Source organism: Vidua macroura, chromosome 7 (assembly GCF_024509145.1).
Source record: "Vidua macroura isolate BioBank_ID:100142 chromosome 7, ASM2450914v1, whole genome shotgun sequence".
NCBI classification, from domain to species: Eukaryota; Metazoa; Chordata; class Aves; order Passeriformes; family Viduidae; genus Vidua; species Vidua macroura.
Window position 1 is genome coordinate 5408975 of NC_071577.1, and position 17655 is coordinate 5426629.

Sequence of the window (17655 nt, forward strand, 5' to 3'; positions counted from 1 at the left end):
TGCTGCAGACAGCACAATTGCATTTCTTGCTGGCCTAATTCCACATATTTTGTACTACTGAAAGGAACTAGAGAAAAATGGAGAACTGGTCTAATGAGTGGAGAATGGATCAGCTGGAGAAATTGGAGAAAACCAATTCTGACTGTCCTGACTGCTGCAAACAATTTCTCAAGCTCAAGGCATAAATAACAATGTTTGCATTTAACATGCGGTGTAGAGCATATGCCTGCAAAGCTAAACAACCGCCGGTGTTTACATGAGATATATGGCGCTCAGCTTGATTTGCATATCAGAGATCAGGCTGTAAATATCTGATGATATTTACCACTGGATAATTGAAATTAATCCTGCCAAAATGACTTTGACACTGCTGAATTTACTGTCTGAGAAAACACCCCTGGAACGGGCTACTGCACTAGAACATAACTGGCTGCATATTTTCAACCTGAGCTATGCTGCTGAATAAAATCCTGGCCACAAATGATAAACCTCTCCCTTTCTTCTCCAACTTCCTATTTCCATAATCATTAAGCAGTGGGGATAATTTTGAAGGTTAGATATGTCCCTGTTTTGCTGTTTTGTTTTGGTTTAATTTTTTCTAGCCATGGAAGGCACGTGAGTTACCTTTCTTCCCTGCACTCCCCTTCCCAATGTTATACCATTTTCTTTTTAATTTCCTTTAAAAGCAACCAATTATCCCAGCAGAAAGCATCAGGAAGTTCCAACAGCAGAACTCAAGACTCCCTTGAGTCCTTCAGTAACTCAGATCATGGCTGTGTCTCAGTTTGTGTCTGTGTTTCCAGGGAAAAAGGAAAGGGCGTGGATTTTTGTTTCTTTGCTTTCCGTTTTATTTCTTAAACTCAGCTTGTATCTTAAATTGAAGGCACATAAGTTGTCTAGAAGAACACAGTTTACTACAAAGCTACCTCACATTATCCTCCTGGTAGGAATGTCATTTGTGGCTTGATATATGATTGAAACTTTCATTATACACAGAAGAAAAATATTTGTGAATAATAAAAACCCCCAAACAAAAATCCCAGCAGTAATTTCACGTTCTAAGAAAATAAAATTCAAGTATTTAATAGGCAGAACTTTCTCATCATTGGCAAAGAATCATAATTTATTAAATTGTAATTTATTAAAACTGCTGGCAACCTTTTCCTATTCAAGAGATGTTGCATCTTGAACTCTTTGGACTCCAGTTAGGGCTTGAATGATTGTGTAAATCACACCTTGGATTTTGGTGCTAAAAGATAGCAAATAGCCTCCCCAGTTTCTTAACACCAAGTTTGCAACTACAGGGAATGCTATATGTTTTCCAAAAGGAACATTTATAGAAAAGTATGTTCCTAACGTATAAAAGTGGCTTTTTTGAAACTTGGAAATAAAAAGACAACTTTCACCCACTACAGAAATGGATGCATTTTTATTTGTAGCATTTATTTGAAACATATCTCTTTCAGAGAGGTGGCAATGATAACTCTGATATCCTTCTTGCTTTTCTTCCCTACAATCTGCTGCTTTCCAGGCCCATTCAATTTGAAAGCAGGCATCCATCCAAATATGTAAAATTAAGGAAGAAAGACAGCTCTCATTTATAAAATCTTAATTCCTTGTTAGTGGAAAGAATAAAACCACTAGTTTAACTGTGATCACTGATTATTATCCTCCCACGAGAACGTCATACTGGGCTCTGTCCCCTGCTCAGAGCTTGTGGGATCTGTGATGCCTTGAGAAGGCTGACCTAGAACAGAGGCCAGACAGAGTTAAAGAATAAAGCAGGGATTTATTAAAAGGCCTCAATGGATCCACCTTGAGCAGCACAAGAGCCCAACAAGGGCTGCACCCAAGATGAACCAAAATGGTCACAAAAATGGATGACCAGTCACAGGGTCTCACACTTTTATAAGTTCTGCTCCATTTGCATATTGGACTTAATTATATTATTTAGTCTATGAAGTTCCATCCTTCTTGTTTTCCTCTCTTCTCTCCACCATTGTTTATGCTCTTGGGTTTGAAATTTGGATCATTTGTCCTTGGTCCCCAGCTAGAGAAGGAATTGTTTTGTCTCCCTGCTCTGTGAAGAGAGCTCACCATCCCCTAATATGAAGCTCAGAAGTGCACACTAAAGCAGCACAGAATGTGAAAAGTATAAAAGCTAAAACCTGGGGCATCACATGGACAGGAAGAATGCTGATGATGGCACCTGCATGAGCACCTGTTCGCTGGGGATGGGGAGACAAGTAACTTTCCAAGCATCATAAACCATGGAAGACCTGCCCCATGTCCCTGCTGTCACACAGCCCCAGGCTGTCAGGGAGGCTGAAGGAGGGCACACATTGCTGTGGTTGCCAGCCCAGCTGGCTGTGCTCACACCAGAGAGCTCCAGGCTTGTGGCACATTTCCAGGGGACACCCTGGGAACAGCTGGGATTAGTGCTGCACACTTGGCCAGGTAGCTCAGCAACCAGCACTGCCAAGCCCAAACTCACTGCAGGCTCTTCTGTAGAGCAGCTCCAAATCTAACAGCAGCAATTTAACAATCCACTGGAAACCACCAGCTCATTAATGTGTCCATAGCCTTCCCTAATTTCCAAATCTTGCCATACGTCCTGCACAGGCTGATTTTTCACTTGAACGAGCCAACATGGGCATAAGGCCCAACTGCAGCTGAATGTTCTGCAGAACCAGGATGGCCTAAGCTTGACACAGGCACATCTTGTCATCAAACCCCTTGTAGAGAAGCTCTTCAAAAGTGTGTCATTTCTGTGCAGTCAAATTAAGTACCTACACCACATACAGCTCTACAAACTCACCTGAACCGACCACAGCACAACTCACCTGGTTTTGCACTGAGGCAATGCAGCAGCACCCAGCACATGACTTTTACTGGGAACACACCAGAAACCCAGCAGTGAGGACTCCCACAGGGGCTTTGTTTTTCATACTCTGAATACACCTTATTTTAATCAGACTATGTCACATTTTTATACCACTTCCTGCTGCCTGTAGCCACTGAGATTTTGCATAATTTTTGCTGTTTCAATGATTCTGCTTGGATAGTCAGCCTTTCACATCATGGCTGGGATATGACTCTCTTATTTTCACAGGCAAAGCACAGCTCAGATAGACTGGAGGCAGATATGAGAGTTGGTGATGAGTGTGAGTGGGAGGCACCATGGGTTGGTGGTGAAGGCTTGCTTTGATTCCTCTGACTACTAAAGCTTCCTCAGTAGAGAAAGCATTTTCAACTGTCTAAACAAAATCTTTGTCTATGCAAATTCAAACCCATTCTGACATAAAATTAAAGCTATTGTTAGTATTATTTCTTAAAGGTCATGAATATGCCATAAAGGATGATCAAAGCATTAGAAATATACAACAGGTTAAGAAAAGAGGTGACAATACATTAAATTTTTGCTGTTTCCATTTCTAAGGAAAACACTGACCATTAATGCTTATTACTGATAGTAATGGTGGAAGCATCATCTGTTCTCAGGACTGGCTGACCATTTCTATTATAAAAGCCACCTCTCAGCTGGCTTGAACTTTGCCAAACCTTAACTAGTTGTTTTTTGATTTTTTTTTTCCCAAAATAATTTGGAATAATTCATAAAAGGATGGGTTAATTATCCCACTTTGAAAACAATATTTTTAATATCATTTAATGCTTCCCGAAGTCATGGTTTGAAAGCAAGACTGCAAATCCAATACTGACAGAGTTTTAACTCTCAATGGAATCTGGATGAATTGCAACAGTTTGAAAAGTCTCCAATAAGGGTTCACTGCAACTGCAGTAGACGGGGAGGGATTTAGGAAAAAGGAGCAGAAGAAGAAATTTTCCCTTGCTTTTTCAGTGAAGCTTCTTCCCCTGCAGTGGCCAACAATCATGAAGGGGTATTTTATCTCATTCAAATGCAAAGGAAGAAAAAGACCAAAAGGTAATGGAAAAATCCATTAGGACCAGATAATAAAGAACCAGGGAAAAGGCCTGCAGGATTGGAAACTTCTCTGTGGACTGGTGGCATTCAGCTGTTAAAAATCAGACCTAGGACAGTACAGTAATTCAGGAGCCTAGTTTAGAGAGAGATAGTTTGGAAAGAGATAAATCCATCACATTTCTTTAAGGTGTAAATTAATCAAAACTGAAGACAACTGGAGAGAGTTAAGGAAATAATAATTAATTGGTAAGCACAAATACACTGATATTCTAAAAGCACCTTCATAAAAATGCATTTGCCTGGATAATAAAGAAGGTATACATTGATTTATTAATCAAGGTCACCTTGCTGAAACACAGATAATGACTAAAATAAATTTCCACTTGGCTAACCTTAGAGTGTGTTGTGTACTTATGAGCTTGAAACAGTATATAGAAAACTTACTAAGAGTTTTATTCAGTTACTTATTCAAATTACATATCCAAGTTCCACTAAGCTCTTACCTTAAAAAAACCCAGCAATGAAGAATAACAGATGCCAAGTGAAAGCAAATACTGTCTTTTTGGCACTATGTTCATTTAAGTCCTTCCTAGCTCCCTTTATCTAGTAAATCCCATCAGAGGCTGATTTTTCCAGCACTGCCTTTGATTCCCTCTGCCCTCCGAGTGAACTCCACGAATCGATGGGGAGCTAAAACACACCCCTGGTTATTAATGAAGGTATCAATTAGTGAGCACAGAGCCTCCATACCTGTTAATGTCCCAGATTTTGCTGGTGCCATCCGCGGAGGCAGAGGCCACGAAGTCCCCGCAGGAGTGCCAAGAGCAGCCGTGCACGGCGCGGGAATGGCCCCGCAGGGTCAGGATGCAGCCGCACCTCGACAGGTCCCAGAGCCGCACCGTGCTGTCACCGCTCGATGTCACCAGCTGGGTGCCACTGCTCAAGGAATAAAAACACCTCTGAGCCAGGAGGGAGGTGAGAAATGTTCAAGCAAAATAATTTAGCTCTGTTTAGAAAGACAGGTTAAGTTGCAATTGTTGATTTTACCTTAAAATGCATATGAACAAAAATGATCTTTTCATATTTTTACTGTGCACAGTCTGCTGACATGTTGTAGATGAAGTGGCCACATATTAATACACTATCAAAAGAAAGAGTCTAGAGAGGAAGTAGCTATCCCCCTCAGGAAAGTAAATATGGCTTTCAAATAAATTCCTAATTTTTGCAGTTCATTTATGAATTAACCAGAGCTTTCAAAATACAATAAGATAGATTAAGGGAAGAATATTTTGTTATTTTCCAAATTCATACCATTTTCATCATATATTTATTTTTTAAAAGCTTCCTAATTTTGTGTTTTCTAACTCTGTATAAACACTTCAACACATTCACCATCTCTTGGGGTCATTGATACGTTACATAAATGAAAAATACGGAGTTCATTTCAGATTTTTTTTGGTCAAATCTCAGATATAAATCAGTAGAATTCTGTTTCCTTTAAGCATGGACATATGGCTTCAGACTAAGAGTCCATCTGTAACATTTTATATAACTAGAAGAGTCTTAATAAAATAATTAGAAAGATTATGTGGAGTGATTCTCTTATTAAACCCTTCCAGACCTACCTCGTGGCTCAGAATTTCTTTGTGCTTAAGAAGAATCCAAGGATTTTTTTTTTTCCCTATGAGTAATTGATTTTTGAACATATGCAAACCTTTGGCAGCTGCAATCTCTTATGTCAATGAATTCCAAAATTTAATTATGCCTTGTGTGAAAAGCTCTTCTGGGGTCTTAAATACCTTACTTCATTTTGTTTCATGCTTCTAATTCTACTACTGTGATTAAAAGCAAAACTGAGTGCAGCTTCACCGTGTCTAAGTGTGCCACCAGCTGTGGTGGGACAGGCCCTGTCCTGTTCCCCTGCCAGGATGGAGACTCCGACTCATTCCTTGTGCAGATGTGATTCCAGCCCTTGGAGCACAATTCCCATCTCTCTCAGCACCCTGCCAGCTGAAAGGGAAGGAACAGGTACCCAAGGGCACTGTTTCCTGGTTTATTCTGTGTTCTTTCCATTTAGTTACCATTTTGGCATTACTGAACAGAAATTTTCAGCAAACTCACCACAGTGGCTGTGAGATCTCCTCCCTGAGTACTGATAATTAGACACACTCTTACCTATTATCTATTCTTATCTTAGGACAGTTTCTTCCTGTGTGCATTCCTTTGTGTCACCTGCACTGATTTTCAGCTGCTGCTTCACCATCTAGTCAACTGTTGAGATGGAATCTTTTCCTGCAATTCTTCACATGCTCCTTTTCACTGCCCTGGCTAATTAGCAAACTCATCCACCTCACTCCCTTCCCCAATTTCCAAGATCATCTTAATAATTTAGGTCCCAGCACAGATCCTGTGGGCCTCAGAAATTAATTTCTCCATTCTGAAAGTGGCATTTGATTCCTATTCTTCCACCAGTTTTTAAACTTGTGAAATAAATTTCCTTTTTATTCAGAACAGTTCTGCTTCCATGATAGTTTCTGTGAAATGACCTCAAGAAGAATTTGCTGAAAATCCAAGTATAGGAAATTCATGAACCTCCCTTGATCAAGTGCTCAATAAGCCCTTCAGAGAATTCCCAACTGATTTCTGAAGCTTAATTTCCAAAGCCATGCTCACAGCTCCCAGGGCTTCACTGCCATAAATGTATCCATGGATCCTGTAATTTGCCTCTTTAATATAATTCATTTCAAGATATGAAAATTAGATTAATCCATCTTAGAATGCCTTCATCCCAAAAATCTTTTAAAATATTGAAAAAAGTTAACACAGCCCTCTCAGGAATAACAGAGGTTTTCACTTTCTCAGCAAAAATCTGTTTCAATTGTTTTCAAACTAAACAAAAACAAGAAACCAGGAAAAATGTTTGGGGATAATACACAAAAATACAGGTCAGAAATAGTTAAGCTGTAGGTTTTCAGACCAATTTCTGCCATTATCTGAGCAACATCTATAAGATGACCTTGCCCTTAGGATCCAATAAACTCTTTTATTTGAATAATGGCAAAGATCCTATCTCAGGCAGTAGAAATCCTTCTTCCAAATCTCTGGATATAAAATTGTGAGAAGTGAAAACAGCTCAAGGGTTGATCCTAAGCACTACTGTAAAACTCTGAGTAAGAATACACTCAGAGATATTTAATTCACTGCTGCAGTTAATTTAAAAAAAAAGGTCTGGGACCTGTGGTGTCAACCCTTTTCTGTTATATTCTCACTTTCCTCCTTTTGCAATAGATGTCCACTGAATCACTTGGTAAAAGTAGCTGCTATGACAGCTTGAAATATGTGCATCATTTACCTGATAGATCTTAAGGGGGAACTTGCCACTATGAAAGATCACCTACCCAAGATTTTTAACACTTGCTTTAGGTTGCTATTTTTTGTGAAAATATCATTATAATATTCATTAATGCAGTTACACCCCCGTGCCTAAGACAAAGTTCTGGGATATTAATCTCTCAACATTTTTTATAATATTGCACAGGAATAATCCTGAAGCTTTTGTCACATATACCAGAGCATAAAGGCTTGAAGTCTGAGTAGGGGCTCAGAGGAGACCCTAATTTTGTTGAGCTGTCAGGAATAAATGTGCTTTTGTTAACGAAACACTTTCAGTTTTAATAAGCCAGATCTCAGTTCTGGAGACAGATAAAATTAGAGAAATGACAAATTATCCTAGCCCTTATACATTTATAAAATAAGAGCTGAAAACAAATTCAGAGTCAGGTATAAAGTGGGCCTGATGAAATCTGCAATTGATTCAGAGGGAAACATGCACTGCCACTGTTGTGAATCACAAAAAGAGATATATGGCTTATGCATTTTTTAATATATAATCCCCAAAATGCTACACAAAGAACTGGTTCCTTGGGCTGAATTTCAAAAATACACCATCCAGGCGGTGATGAAAATCTTTCAGAAAACAGATGTGAGCAGGAAGGTAGTTCGAATGGATTCAATTTGGCAATCTGCAGCAGGGGAAGGAGTTACAAGTGAGGTTTAGCACTCCTTTCAGATCAAAATAGAAAAAAAATAGTGGAGATTGGAAACAAAAGTGCAGCAGAAAGCAGTTTTAGGAACAGACTGACAGTGGAAGTAAGGGCAAAAATACTCAGGAGCAGAGGGACCCAGTGCCCCACCTCCCTGCAACACAAGTTCCCCAATATTCCCTGTGCATAAAAAAGCATCAGGTCATTAAAGGATGGGGATCTGTGATTATCCATGCAGGAACTTAACGGCAGCATTTCTGGGAAGCACAAATGGTGCTGGTGGGAATGATGGCTGTCAGGGCTGCTTCAGCTCAGGGGCTGCACTCCCTGGTCAGGAACCCCTCAGCACACACAGGATTCAGACCAGACACACACATAATGAACAGGAAAGTGCTGTGTCAAGCCCAGTCAGACATCTAAATCAAGATGCTGCTATTAGAAAAAAAGCCCTATCTACCTAATAGCTGATCAATAATGACACACTTTCTCTGATTTGCAGCATTTTTCAGTCCTGGGAGACAAAAAGAAACACTCAAAATTCTGAGGTAATGTTTTGTTACCCACAGCTGCAACATTTTTGCTATTTTTCCTTATGAGAGCATGTGGGGGGAAGAAACAAATGTATCAGGGAAAGCAGCTGTTTTTGTGATTTAGGCTGTCAGTTTACCCAGGTATGGTAGTCACACAGTCCTCTATCATATGACTGATTTAAAAAAAAATGCATGCTGATTTTGATATTAAAAGCATATGAAAATATGACATTAGAACCTCAGCCTCAATTCTCAGCAGCAATACATAAACTTCTTTTGAATTTCAGACTGATCACTAACAGGGAAAGCTCCAAAAAATCCTGTGCACTGTGCATATATCTAACTGAGAGGAGAATAAAGCACTTTGTTTTTTAACAAATACATCAAAGAACTAGGCAAGATATTAGGAGACAAGAAAAAGGCAGATCCTCTCTTGTTCTGTCACTTCAAACACATTCACACATATGCAAATAACTTTGCCAACTTTTAGAAATGTGGTGTTTTTGTAAAGAAGCAGCACCTTCGTGCATGGTGCCCTGTGGATCTCAAACAGTTGGGTTTGTATGGTCTTGTGTGGCTTGGTTTTGGGGGTTTTCTGTTTATACTTTCTAGCAGACCAAAGGACTATATGGATGAAACATGGCAGTATTGAATAAAGTATTTGTGTAGAAGAATCTTTCCAAAACTCTAGGTAATGGAGAGCCTGTGGCACCCATAACCCCTGTCTTGCCTCCATGGATAGACCATTTTTAAAAACATGAAATGCACATAAAATTCTACCTTTCAGCTGATTTCTGGTATTCCTAACTGATACTGTAAACCTGCTCTTCCAGAAACAATTAGAGTGGAAAAAACTTTGGAAACATTAATTCCACCTTCCACAAAAAGGGACGGAGCATTAACTTCTCAAGCCTTAAATCCTTCCTCTCCCATATGTTCTAAACACACACACATTTCATTTCATTACACATTCCTGATCCTTGCAGCTTCACTGTTCTCACTACAAAGACACCTCTCCATTAACACTTCCCAAGTTGTAGACACATTAATAATTAAGACTCATATTCAGCAACAACATGAGCCTTTGGCACAGAGTCACTTTACAGCATTTCAGGAGGCTGAGTGTCTCTGTGGAGTGCCAGTCAGGTGAAGGCAACAGCTACACCACAGTGCTCCCCTGTAAATGTGTCACTCGTAACACCAACAGCCAAAGTTCAAATATTGCTCCTGCTTCAAATATTTCTGGACAACGGACTTAGGTCTGCACCTCAGGCTGCTCCAAGGGATTGCTCACATTCCCTCTGAAGATCCTGTGGCCAACAACAGGCAAAACTAAGCCAAACACAACTTTTCTCAAAGCAAAACTAAGCCAAACACAACTTGGGTTCAAGTTTTTTGTCCGAAAAAAGCTGCAGCAAGAGGCAGCATCTGACTGGAGCTTAAACAATGCAAGTGATGCCTCAGGTTTAGCTTTTATATTTTTCAGATTCTGTGCTGCTTTAGTGTGTAGTTCTGAGCTTCATATTAGGGGATGGTGAGCTCTCTTCACAGAGCAGGGAGACAAAACAATTCCTTCTCTAGCTGGGGACCAAGGACAAATGATCCAGGTCTCAGGCTAAGAGCACAAACAATGGCAGAATGAAGAAGGATGGGACTTCATGGGCTAAAACTGTAATTAGACAATTAAACTCCAATATGCAAATGGAGCAGAACTTATAAAAGTGAAAGACCCCGTGACCAGTTGTCCATTTTGTGACCATTTTGGGTTCATTTTGGGTGTAGCCCTGGCTGGGCTCTTGCACTGCCCAAGGTGGATCCATTGAGGCCTTTTAATAAATCCCTACTTTATTCTGTAACTCTGTCTGGCCTCTGTTCTAGGTCAGCCTTCACAAGGCATCACAAGGATCAGCAACACAACAGCAAATCTTAAACATATAGTCCAAAACATTAGAGGGGTAAGGGTCTTTCAACGTGACAGTTGAAAAACACTTCAAAATCAAATTAAAAATCAATATTCCAATCAGTTAATTGGAAAAATGATGCCTCTTATTTACCTCTGTTCATGCAATTATTCTAAAGCAAAATTCTAAAAGCCTCTGTTATTTGCAGTATCAGCACAGGTTGACAGTAAGCACAGTAAAGTACAAGGGAAGAACTGCAAATACTGCTAAAGTTTACTTGAATTTTGGTGACATTTTCTGCTAGGTCAAAGAGGAAAGATAAAGGAAGAAAATGCCTAGAGAAAAAAAGTTAGTCCATGAAGAACAGAACTAATCAACACTGAATTCCTATGGAAGCATCTTTTGCCTACCTTCTTCATCATCTTAGCAGTTGATTAAATAAAGATATCAAGAATTGATTGGTCCTTTAGAGTTCTGTCTTCCCATTTTTGCCAGAATTACCCTGCAATTTAAAAGTTACCAGAGAGAGTGGAAGAGAGCATAAGGAACATGTGCAAGAGGGTTGGGGGAAATAGATCCTTGCAAACATAATTTACTTGGAAACAAGGTTAAAACCAGGGATCCAGACAACTACACCAAGGAAAGTAGACATCTACTAATGGAGTCCCACCTTTGGTTATGATAGCTGTATTTAAAAACTCCATTTTTCAGTTGGTGCTGAAAACAATGTAAGGGATAGGAATACCAAACATCAGTTCAGCTCTGCAGCTATTGCAACTCTTCTTTATTCTCCTATTTTGTCACTGCCCCACATTTTCCTCTCACCAGAGAAGGTGAACATTGGGATGAATTTAAAAAATGTTGGAGTCAATTTACAATTTAAAAAGTTCCCATTAAAATTATTGAAAAGACAACAGGTGATTTTCTGCCTCAGCAGGCAGGATGCTTGCACAGTTCCTCTATAAAAGATGATGTGGATCCAACTCTCTGTGGGTCCAAAGGAAGATGGGACAAAGATTTGGAAGAGGAATTCACCAGGGATTACATGGAAACAGCATCTGGCTCAAATACTTTGAAATAAGAAGTAGAGTCCAGGGGAGTACTGAGACCAAACCTCACCATTGCCTTTTGTATTCTTAGCCATTCTGAGGCATGCCCTGGTGCTCACTGCTGGGAACAGGATGATGGTCCAGAAAATTCTGGCATGGAGAGCCATCCTTATGTTCTTAGTCTGTGTTTGAACAAAACACTCAGCAGCAAAGATTTTGTTTCTAAGATTTTGTGACCTTGAAACAGACTTCAGATATAGTTCACTTTTTTGTTGCTGGAGTTCTGAGACTCATTAATTATTTACAGTGACACTTCTTATTAAGAACCCCTAAGTTTTTTTTTGGATCCGTGGTTCATTTTGGGTGTTGCTTTAATTATCCTGGTGGTCTATGTGTCTAAGACACATTTTATGTAGTAATTGTAATATATTTCATCCTTAAGAATAATCTTAAGCCAAATTTTACTCACTTTATTAATAGATATGAAATGTCATTTTTACAGAAGGTGAATGCTAGAATACTCAGCAGCAGAAATACAAAAATACCTTTTCTTTCCTCATTCATCATGGAAGGTGAGGAGAAAAAAAAAATTAAATTCCAAAACTACAAAATCAATTATAAACTGACATTCTACAAGCCAAGGAAAGCATTCCAAAGGCAGGAAGCACGGCAGTAACCAGATGGTGGATGGCACACGGGCACATGGCTTTTTGTCAGGGAAGAAAAACACAACCATCCTGCAAAATCCTTTGCCATAAGGCAAAGGTTGGAAATGCTCAGAATCCTGTCAATGTGTACCACGCCAAGTGCAAAACTTGAGGCAATTTTTCACTCTGCATTACCTAACTGGGAGATCTTTCTGTGCTATTTCCTGCTCATCCATTGACCTGTGCCAGGAGAACTGTTTCCCCTCGTGCTGCCTGGCTGGCTGTGACAGCAAGGGCAAACAAGAAAGTGAGGTTTTGGCACCAAACTGCTTCTGGATAGACTGACATCAGTACTAGGCATCACAAAAGTAGCAAACTTCTGTTTGAATTAAGTTCACCTTCTCCATGAAAACTTCCTCGAGGCTACTTCCACTTCAAGAGTGACAGGTTCACATCTGCAAGCATCTAAACACAACATGCTCCTAACTGCCAGAAAGTCCTGGTATGGTATGGTGAACTCCAAGGTATTTATTTACAAGTTTGAACTTAGCAAGTCCTCTATACTTTAAACCATCTTTCCTTTCTGAACTGAGTACTGGTACCAGAAGCTGCCGTGTCTGACCATACACACCCACAGAGAAATCCTGTTTCACCTGAGGCCTTTCCCATTGCTCTTACCTGCACATCTTCTGTGCCCAAGGACCCCTCTTTTCCAAAGTGCTGGCCCACTCTAAGCACAGCCTACAGTTCTACATTCAGGATCATAATAATGATTTTAATCATTTAGTTAGCAGGACTTTTTGTTACAATAATTTGGTATTTTCTGGATTGCTCCAATGCGGGTTACAAACCACACAGACCCCACTCAGTCCTGCCCCATTCAAATCCAGTAGCTGAGCTTGGTACTCCCCAGAAAATATTTATCATTTACTGCAGGCTTTGATGTATAAAAGTGGCTTAGCTGCCATGCAATGTCATGTAATTAGAGGTGGTTAAATGAGAATCTAAATAAATTAGGTGCCTGGTAGAAGGCAGCTTTTAGTACATGTAAAATTGGCTTTTAGGAGGTTTGGGAAGCACACCAGGTAAGGAATAAAAATAAAAGATGAACTAGTTACAATACCTGGAGATTAGATGTAACACAATATGTGTCAGCAAGACAGCAGGCAATACACAATGCAGGGCTCTAAGCAAAAATTAGACAGCAATGAATTCCCTTTTTACAATTATTTTGCATTAAAAAAGGATGCCTTTTCTAAAAGCTTCCTGCCATTGCACATCTAGCACCCCACAGCAAAATCAGACACCTATTTAACAAGGGCTAGGAGAATCCTGGCCTCCAGCTGGAAGCAGGGAGCTTGTGGGAGCTGGGCCAGTGGTATCTCCAACAATTATGAGGCCCTCTTATGCTGAAGGCAGTGTTCCTGGGTCCAGTTGTGCCACTTTCCTGTAGCCTACTGCCAAGTAAATTTTCCTCCATTAACTTAACGAAAAATAACTATTCTACCTGAAATCAAATATAATGAGTAAGCATTGCAAAACTACCATATTTTCCAGAAATGAGATCTATTCTGTACCATTCCAACACTTTCTCTCAAACAATCCAGTGTAAGTTAAAGTCTTTCTGTACACTGTTAAATTTTTAAAATAATGTATTTAGCCCACAGAAAATCATGCATAGTACCGATCAATATCTATGACATACATTAAACAGCGTGCCATTACAGTGTGGTACTTCATCTCAACACCCACCCCATCCAGTTTCGTCATTTGTCCTCCACTGGAATGACTCCAAATCCTCAAATTGTAATGAAGAGCTGTTGAAGTAGAGCAAATGTAGTTTGGAAGGAGTTCAGATACATGAATTCCATGTACAGAACAGATTTATGACCTATATTAACAGCGATAATCCTGTGTCTCGGTTCCTCTGAAATGCAAAGTTGTGGCTCAGTCGTTTTAAATCCATTATCATCCCCCAATGGTGGTCCAGTGATGTCTAATCACAATCAATATCCAGTAATGAATCATAGTCATTAATCCCATTTGCATGTTTGTATAAAGCATCATTTTTAAGCTGCATATTCATATGCAGAGGGAGTTCAGTGAGTGCACAGAGATTTTGCAGCTGGTGGAAAGCTCTGCACTGGGATTTGAACATTCCCAGGCCCCTGGAAGGATATTTAACTCACTCTGTGTAATGATCCCGACAGTGAAGGCCAAGAAAACACACAGGACAGTGCATGAGCCCAGTGTTTGTACTTGGGGCAGGTGATGATCTCACCAAGCCATGCCCTGGGGATACAGGGACACAGCTTGAGGACAGGGAGTGAGTTAATGGAGACAGTGATCAATAACAATCTAACTCCAAGAGTGGAGGAGGAATGGAAATGCTGAACATGAGCAGAATCCTGGGCTGATACAAGAGAAAGCAGAATAGCAAAGTGAATATCAATTTCCACCCCTTCTCTGAAAGGCTTTGCATGAAAACTGAGCTTTCACTCCACGAGGCCATGCAGCCTAAACACTGACTGCTCAAGAGAATGGACACCAGAAAACCCTTCAAACACAAGAACTCTCACAGGTAAGCTAAACCATGGACACAAACACTGTGGCCTTCTCCCTCCGATCCCCATTTGTTTTATATACACACTACTCAGACACAAAGGAAATAACTACCACAAAATAAGAACTTGATTCCACATCCACGTCCCTCAGCAGTCAAACAAATCCTGATGTTCATTCCCAGCTGGGCAACTTCTCCTGCTTCCTGTGCTACTGCAACTGTTTTGTATCTGGAAATCCCCAAATTACTGCAGTCACACAGCTTGAGGGGAAACACAGAAACACAATAAATGACTGTGCAATTCATACCTGGAGTTTGTGCTCCAGACAAAATCTTATAAACACTCTAAATATTTGGAGGTTATTTCCAATTCAAATATCTTGGATATTGCCTCAATTGAATTGCCATTCTCTAGTCAACTCTAACACTAATGTTTGTTATTTTAACAGCTGCACTTTAGGAAAAGCTCATTTTAACTATATAACAAACACAGATATCTCCTTAGCCACTCCACTAGAACCCTTGCAGCAGACCTGAGGGAAAATACTATTGCCTTTATTGCACAGAAGAAAGCAATAATGAACCGAGGATGTTAAAGGCATCAAGATTATAATTGCACTCAGAGAAACATAACACAAGAGATTCTATTAAGAGAGATGTTTTGACATGTATAATGACTCTGAGGAGTGAGAGCAACACGTCCAGGATCAGAGCAGTGAACTGAGACTCCCCAGCCCCAGAGAGATGGCAGCTCCCCTTGCAACTCCATCTTTCAAGCACAAAATGCTGATGAAGCCCGAAGAAAACCTAAACTACTCAAAATCTGAACCCACCGAAGTGAACAACAGTTTATTCTCACAGCCTAAATAAATGATCAGCAAAACTGAATGGCTTTTGGTGACTCACAGGCAGCAAGAGCTGTAGGAACTGAAAATCAGTCAGATGTACAGAAAAAGAAACCAAGAGCTCCTTGTACAGCAGGCAAATTTCTGCAAAACTTTCAGAGAACACACTCAATGAAGCTGAACTAATAGGTATAGAAATATCCCATTTTATTGATACTCTAGAAAGAGATTTCAACTGCCTATTCCTCCACCCTTTCTCTATCAAAATGGTTATCATATAGAAATTACTGCCTTCTTTCAAGTAAACACCAAATCTAATTACCTCACCGCTGATCAGAAAGTTTCCTTGTAATTTCTAAGTCAATTACATGAAAATGATGATTCTTAATAATTAAATGAAGTTTTGTCCAAAAGAGAAATATTAATCTTGACATCTGTTTTGTGAAATTGATAATCACAGTGTCTTTTCAACCCAATATCAGATTGTTTTAAAGCCCCCCAAATTAAATATGCCTCATTTCAGGTCAAAAATTCAGATAATGGGAGAGTGTAGCACACAAGGTCATCACTTAAGAAAAATAACATCATTTCTGTGTAAGCTAAGCATTCAGAACATTTGAAAACTATTACCTTATGGACAAGCATAACATCTAAATGATAGACTATGAAGGTAATTAAGTAATACTACACAAAGACTAGCTAACTTTCTATCCCCATTAGGATTTCTAATGTATCCAAGGTCACACGTTGTGGGAAGGAAGATTGAGGTCCTTTTTAAAGAGCTTTTGAAGACATGTTCTGCTTCTGTGATGGAGGGGCTGCAAATTAATCAGTAGAAATGGCCTTAGTTTATCAACAGGATTTCAATCACTGGTGTTGAAGTTCAGTGTGTGTAAAGCCACTTGTGAAAGCAACTACAGAGTGCTTTCAGCAAAGGGCAGCATTTATGACAATGGGTTTTCTCCCTGTAGTTATTTCAAATATACATCTGAATTGCTCAGTGGGAGGACTGCTGCTTCTGCCAACCTTTTCCTCCTTCTCCTGTCTCCAGCTGTCCTCAGCACTTCTCTCTCGGCTGCTCCTGAATTATTGTAATGGAGATATTATTAGTGAATCACTACCTTGGAGTGGTCAGTATTTCCATTTCTTGGATAAGAAATACAAGCCAAAGGTAGTTTTTCATTGAAGCCTGGTCATTCTGGATGAAAAGTGAAGCCTATTCAGTAACCACACTATGGAATTGCACACTGTTTGCTTTGCAAAATCAATATAATGATAGACTCTTCAGGTTCCATGCAATAGGACCATTCTTTGGTCTTTTTATTGACAGGGAAAACTACTTCTTTAAAGCAGAGGTAACATCCTTGGAGAACATTAATGGCCTAATTATGAATGTTTCTGAAGGCAAACCTTCCCCATGGCACGTGGGCTGCCACTACAACCACCTCAGAGACAGAAGATGAGAAGCACTGGGGTAAAGTAGACAACTGAGGATTTGGCAACAAAGAAATCTCCAGAAGTTTGGACATCTGCTAAGAACCCTGGCCAGTGTGAGGAAATTCCCCTCAGCATGGAAGGAATAGCAGAAAAAAAGTCAACTATTGAACAACAAATCAGGATCTAAATCTGTACAAAGTTACAATTGTTACTGGTCCGTTGCAGAACTGAGCTCTCTAAAGAAAATAAAAATGAGATACAAATGAGATTCAGATTTTTCTTGAAATAGATCACCAGTTTACAGAGCTTTTTGAAATGAAAACATACTTTATGTATATATTTACATCTCAAAAGCCCACAGAGAATAACCAACAGTTCCACGTGCCAGAAGAGATTAGTATGGGTAGAAACATTTGGCTTGTGGGAGTGGGTGGAAGGGGAAAAATTTTAATCAAATCCATTACCTGGTTATTGATTTCTCTTTGCCAGACTGATCCTGTAGAATACTTATAAAGCCTTTGACATTGAGACGTTTGGCCAAAAATATTGGGTTAGACTAAGCAAAAGCTGAGCTTCTCATGTAATCTCTCATATTTCATTTATATGTGATTTATTCCTTTGTCCAGCAGAGGCTTTTTATTGATAAAAATAATGAGATTGAGAATCCCAAAGGAAATCTAATGCCCACCCACAGATG

The 17655-nt window shown here is 39.7% G+C and overlaps 1 protein-coding gene across 2 annotated transcripts in view; it reads right to left on the minus strand.

The window, feature by feature from the left end:
- The window catches only part of SPAG16 (sperm associated antigen 16), a 361537-nt gene that overhangs the window by 166911 nt on the left and 176971 nt on the right, over window positions 1-17655 (minus strand). For both annotated transcript variants that reach the window (XM_053982332.1, XM_053982331.1), the window contains exon 12: window positions 4694-4879. In XM_053982332.1, coding sequence (XP_053838307.1) covers window positions 4694-4879 — 186 coding nt within the window. The remainder of the gene's footprint in view (window positions 1-4693; window positions 4880-17655) is intronic.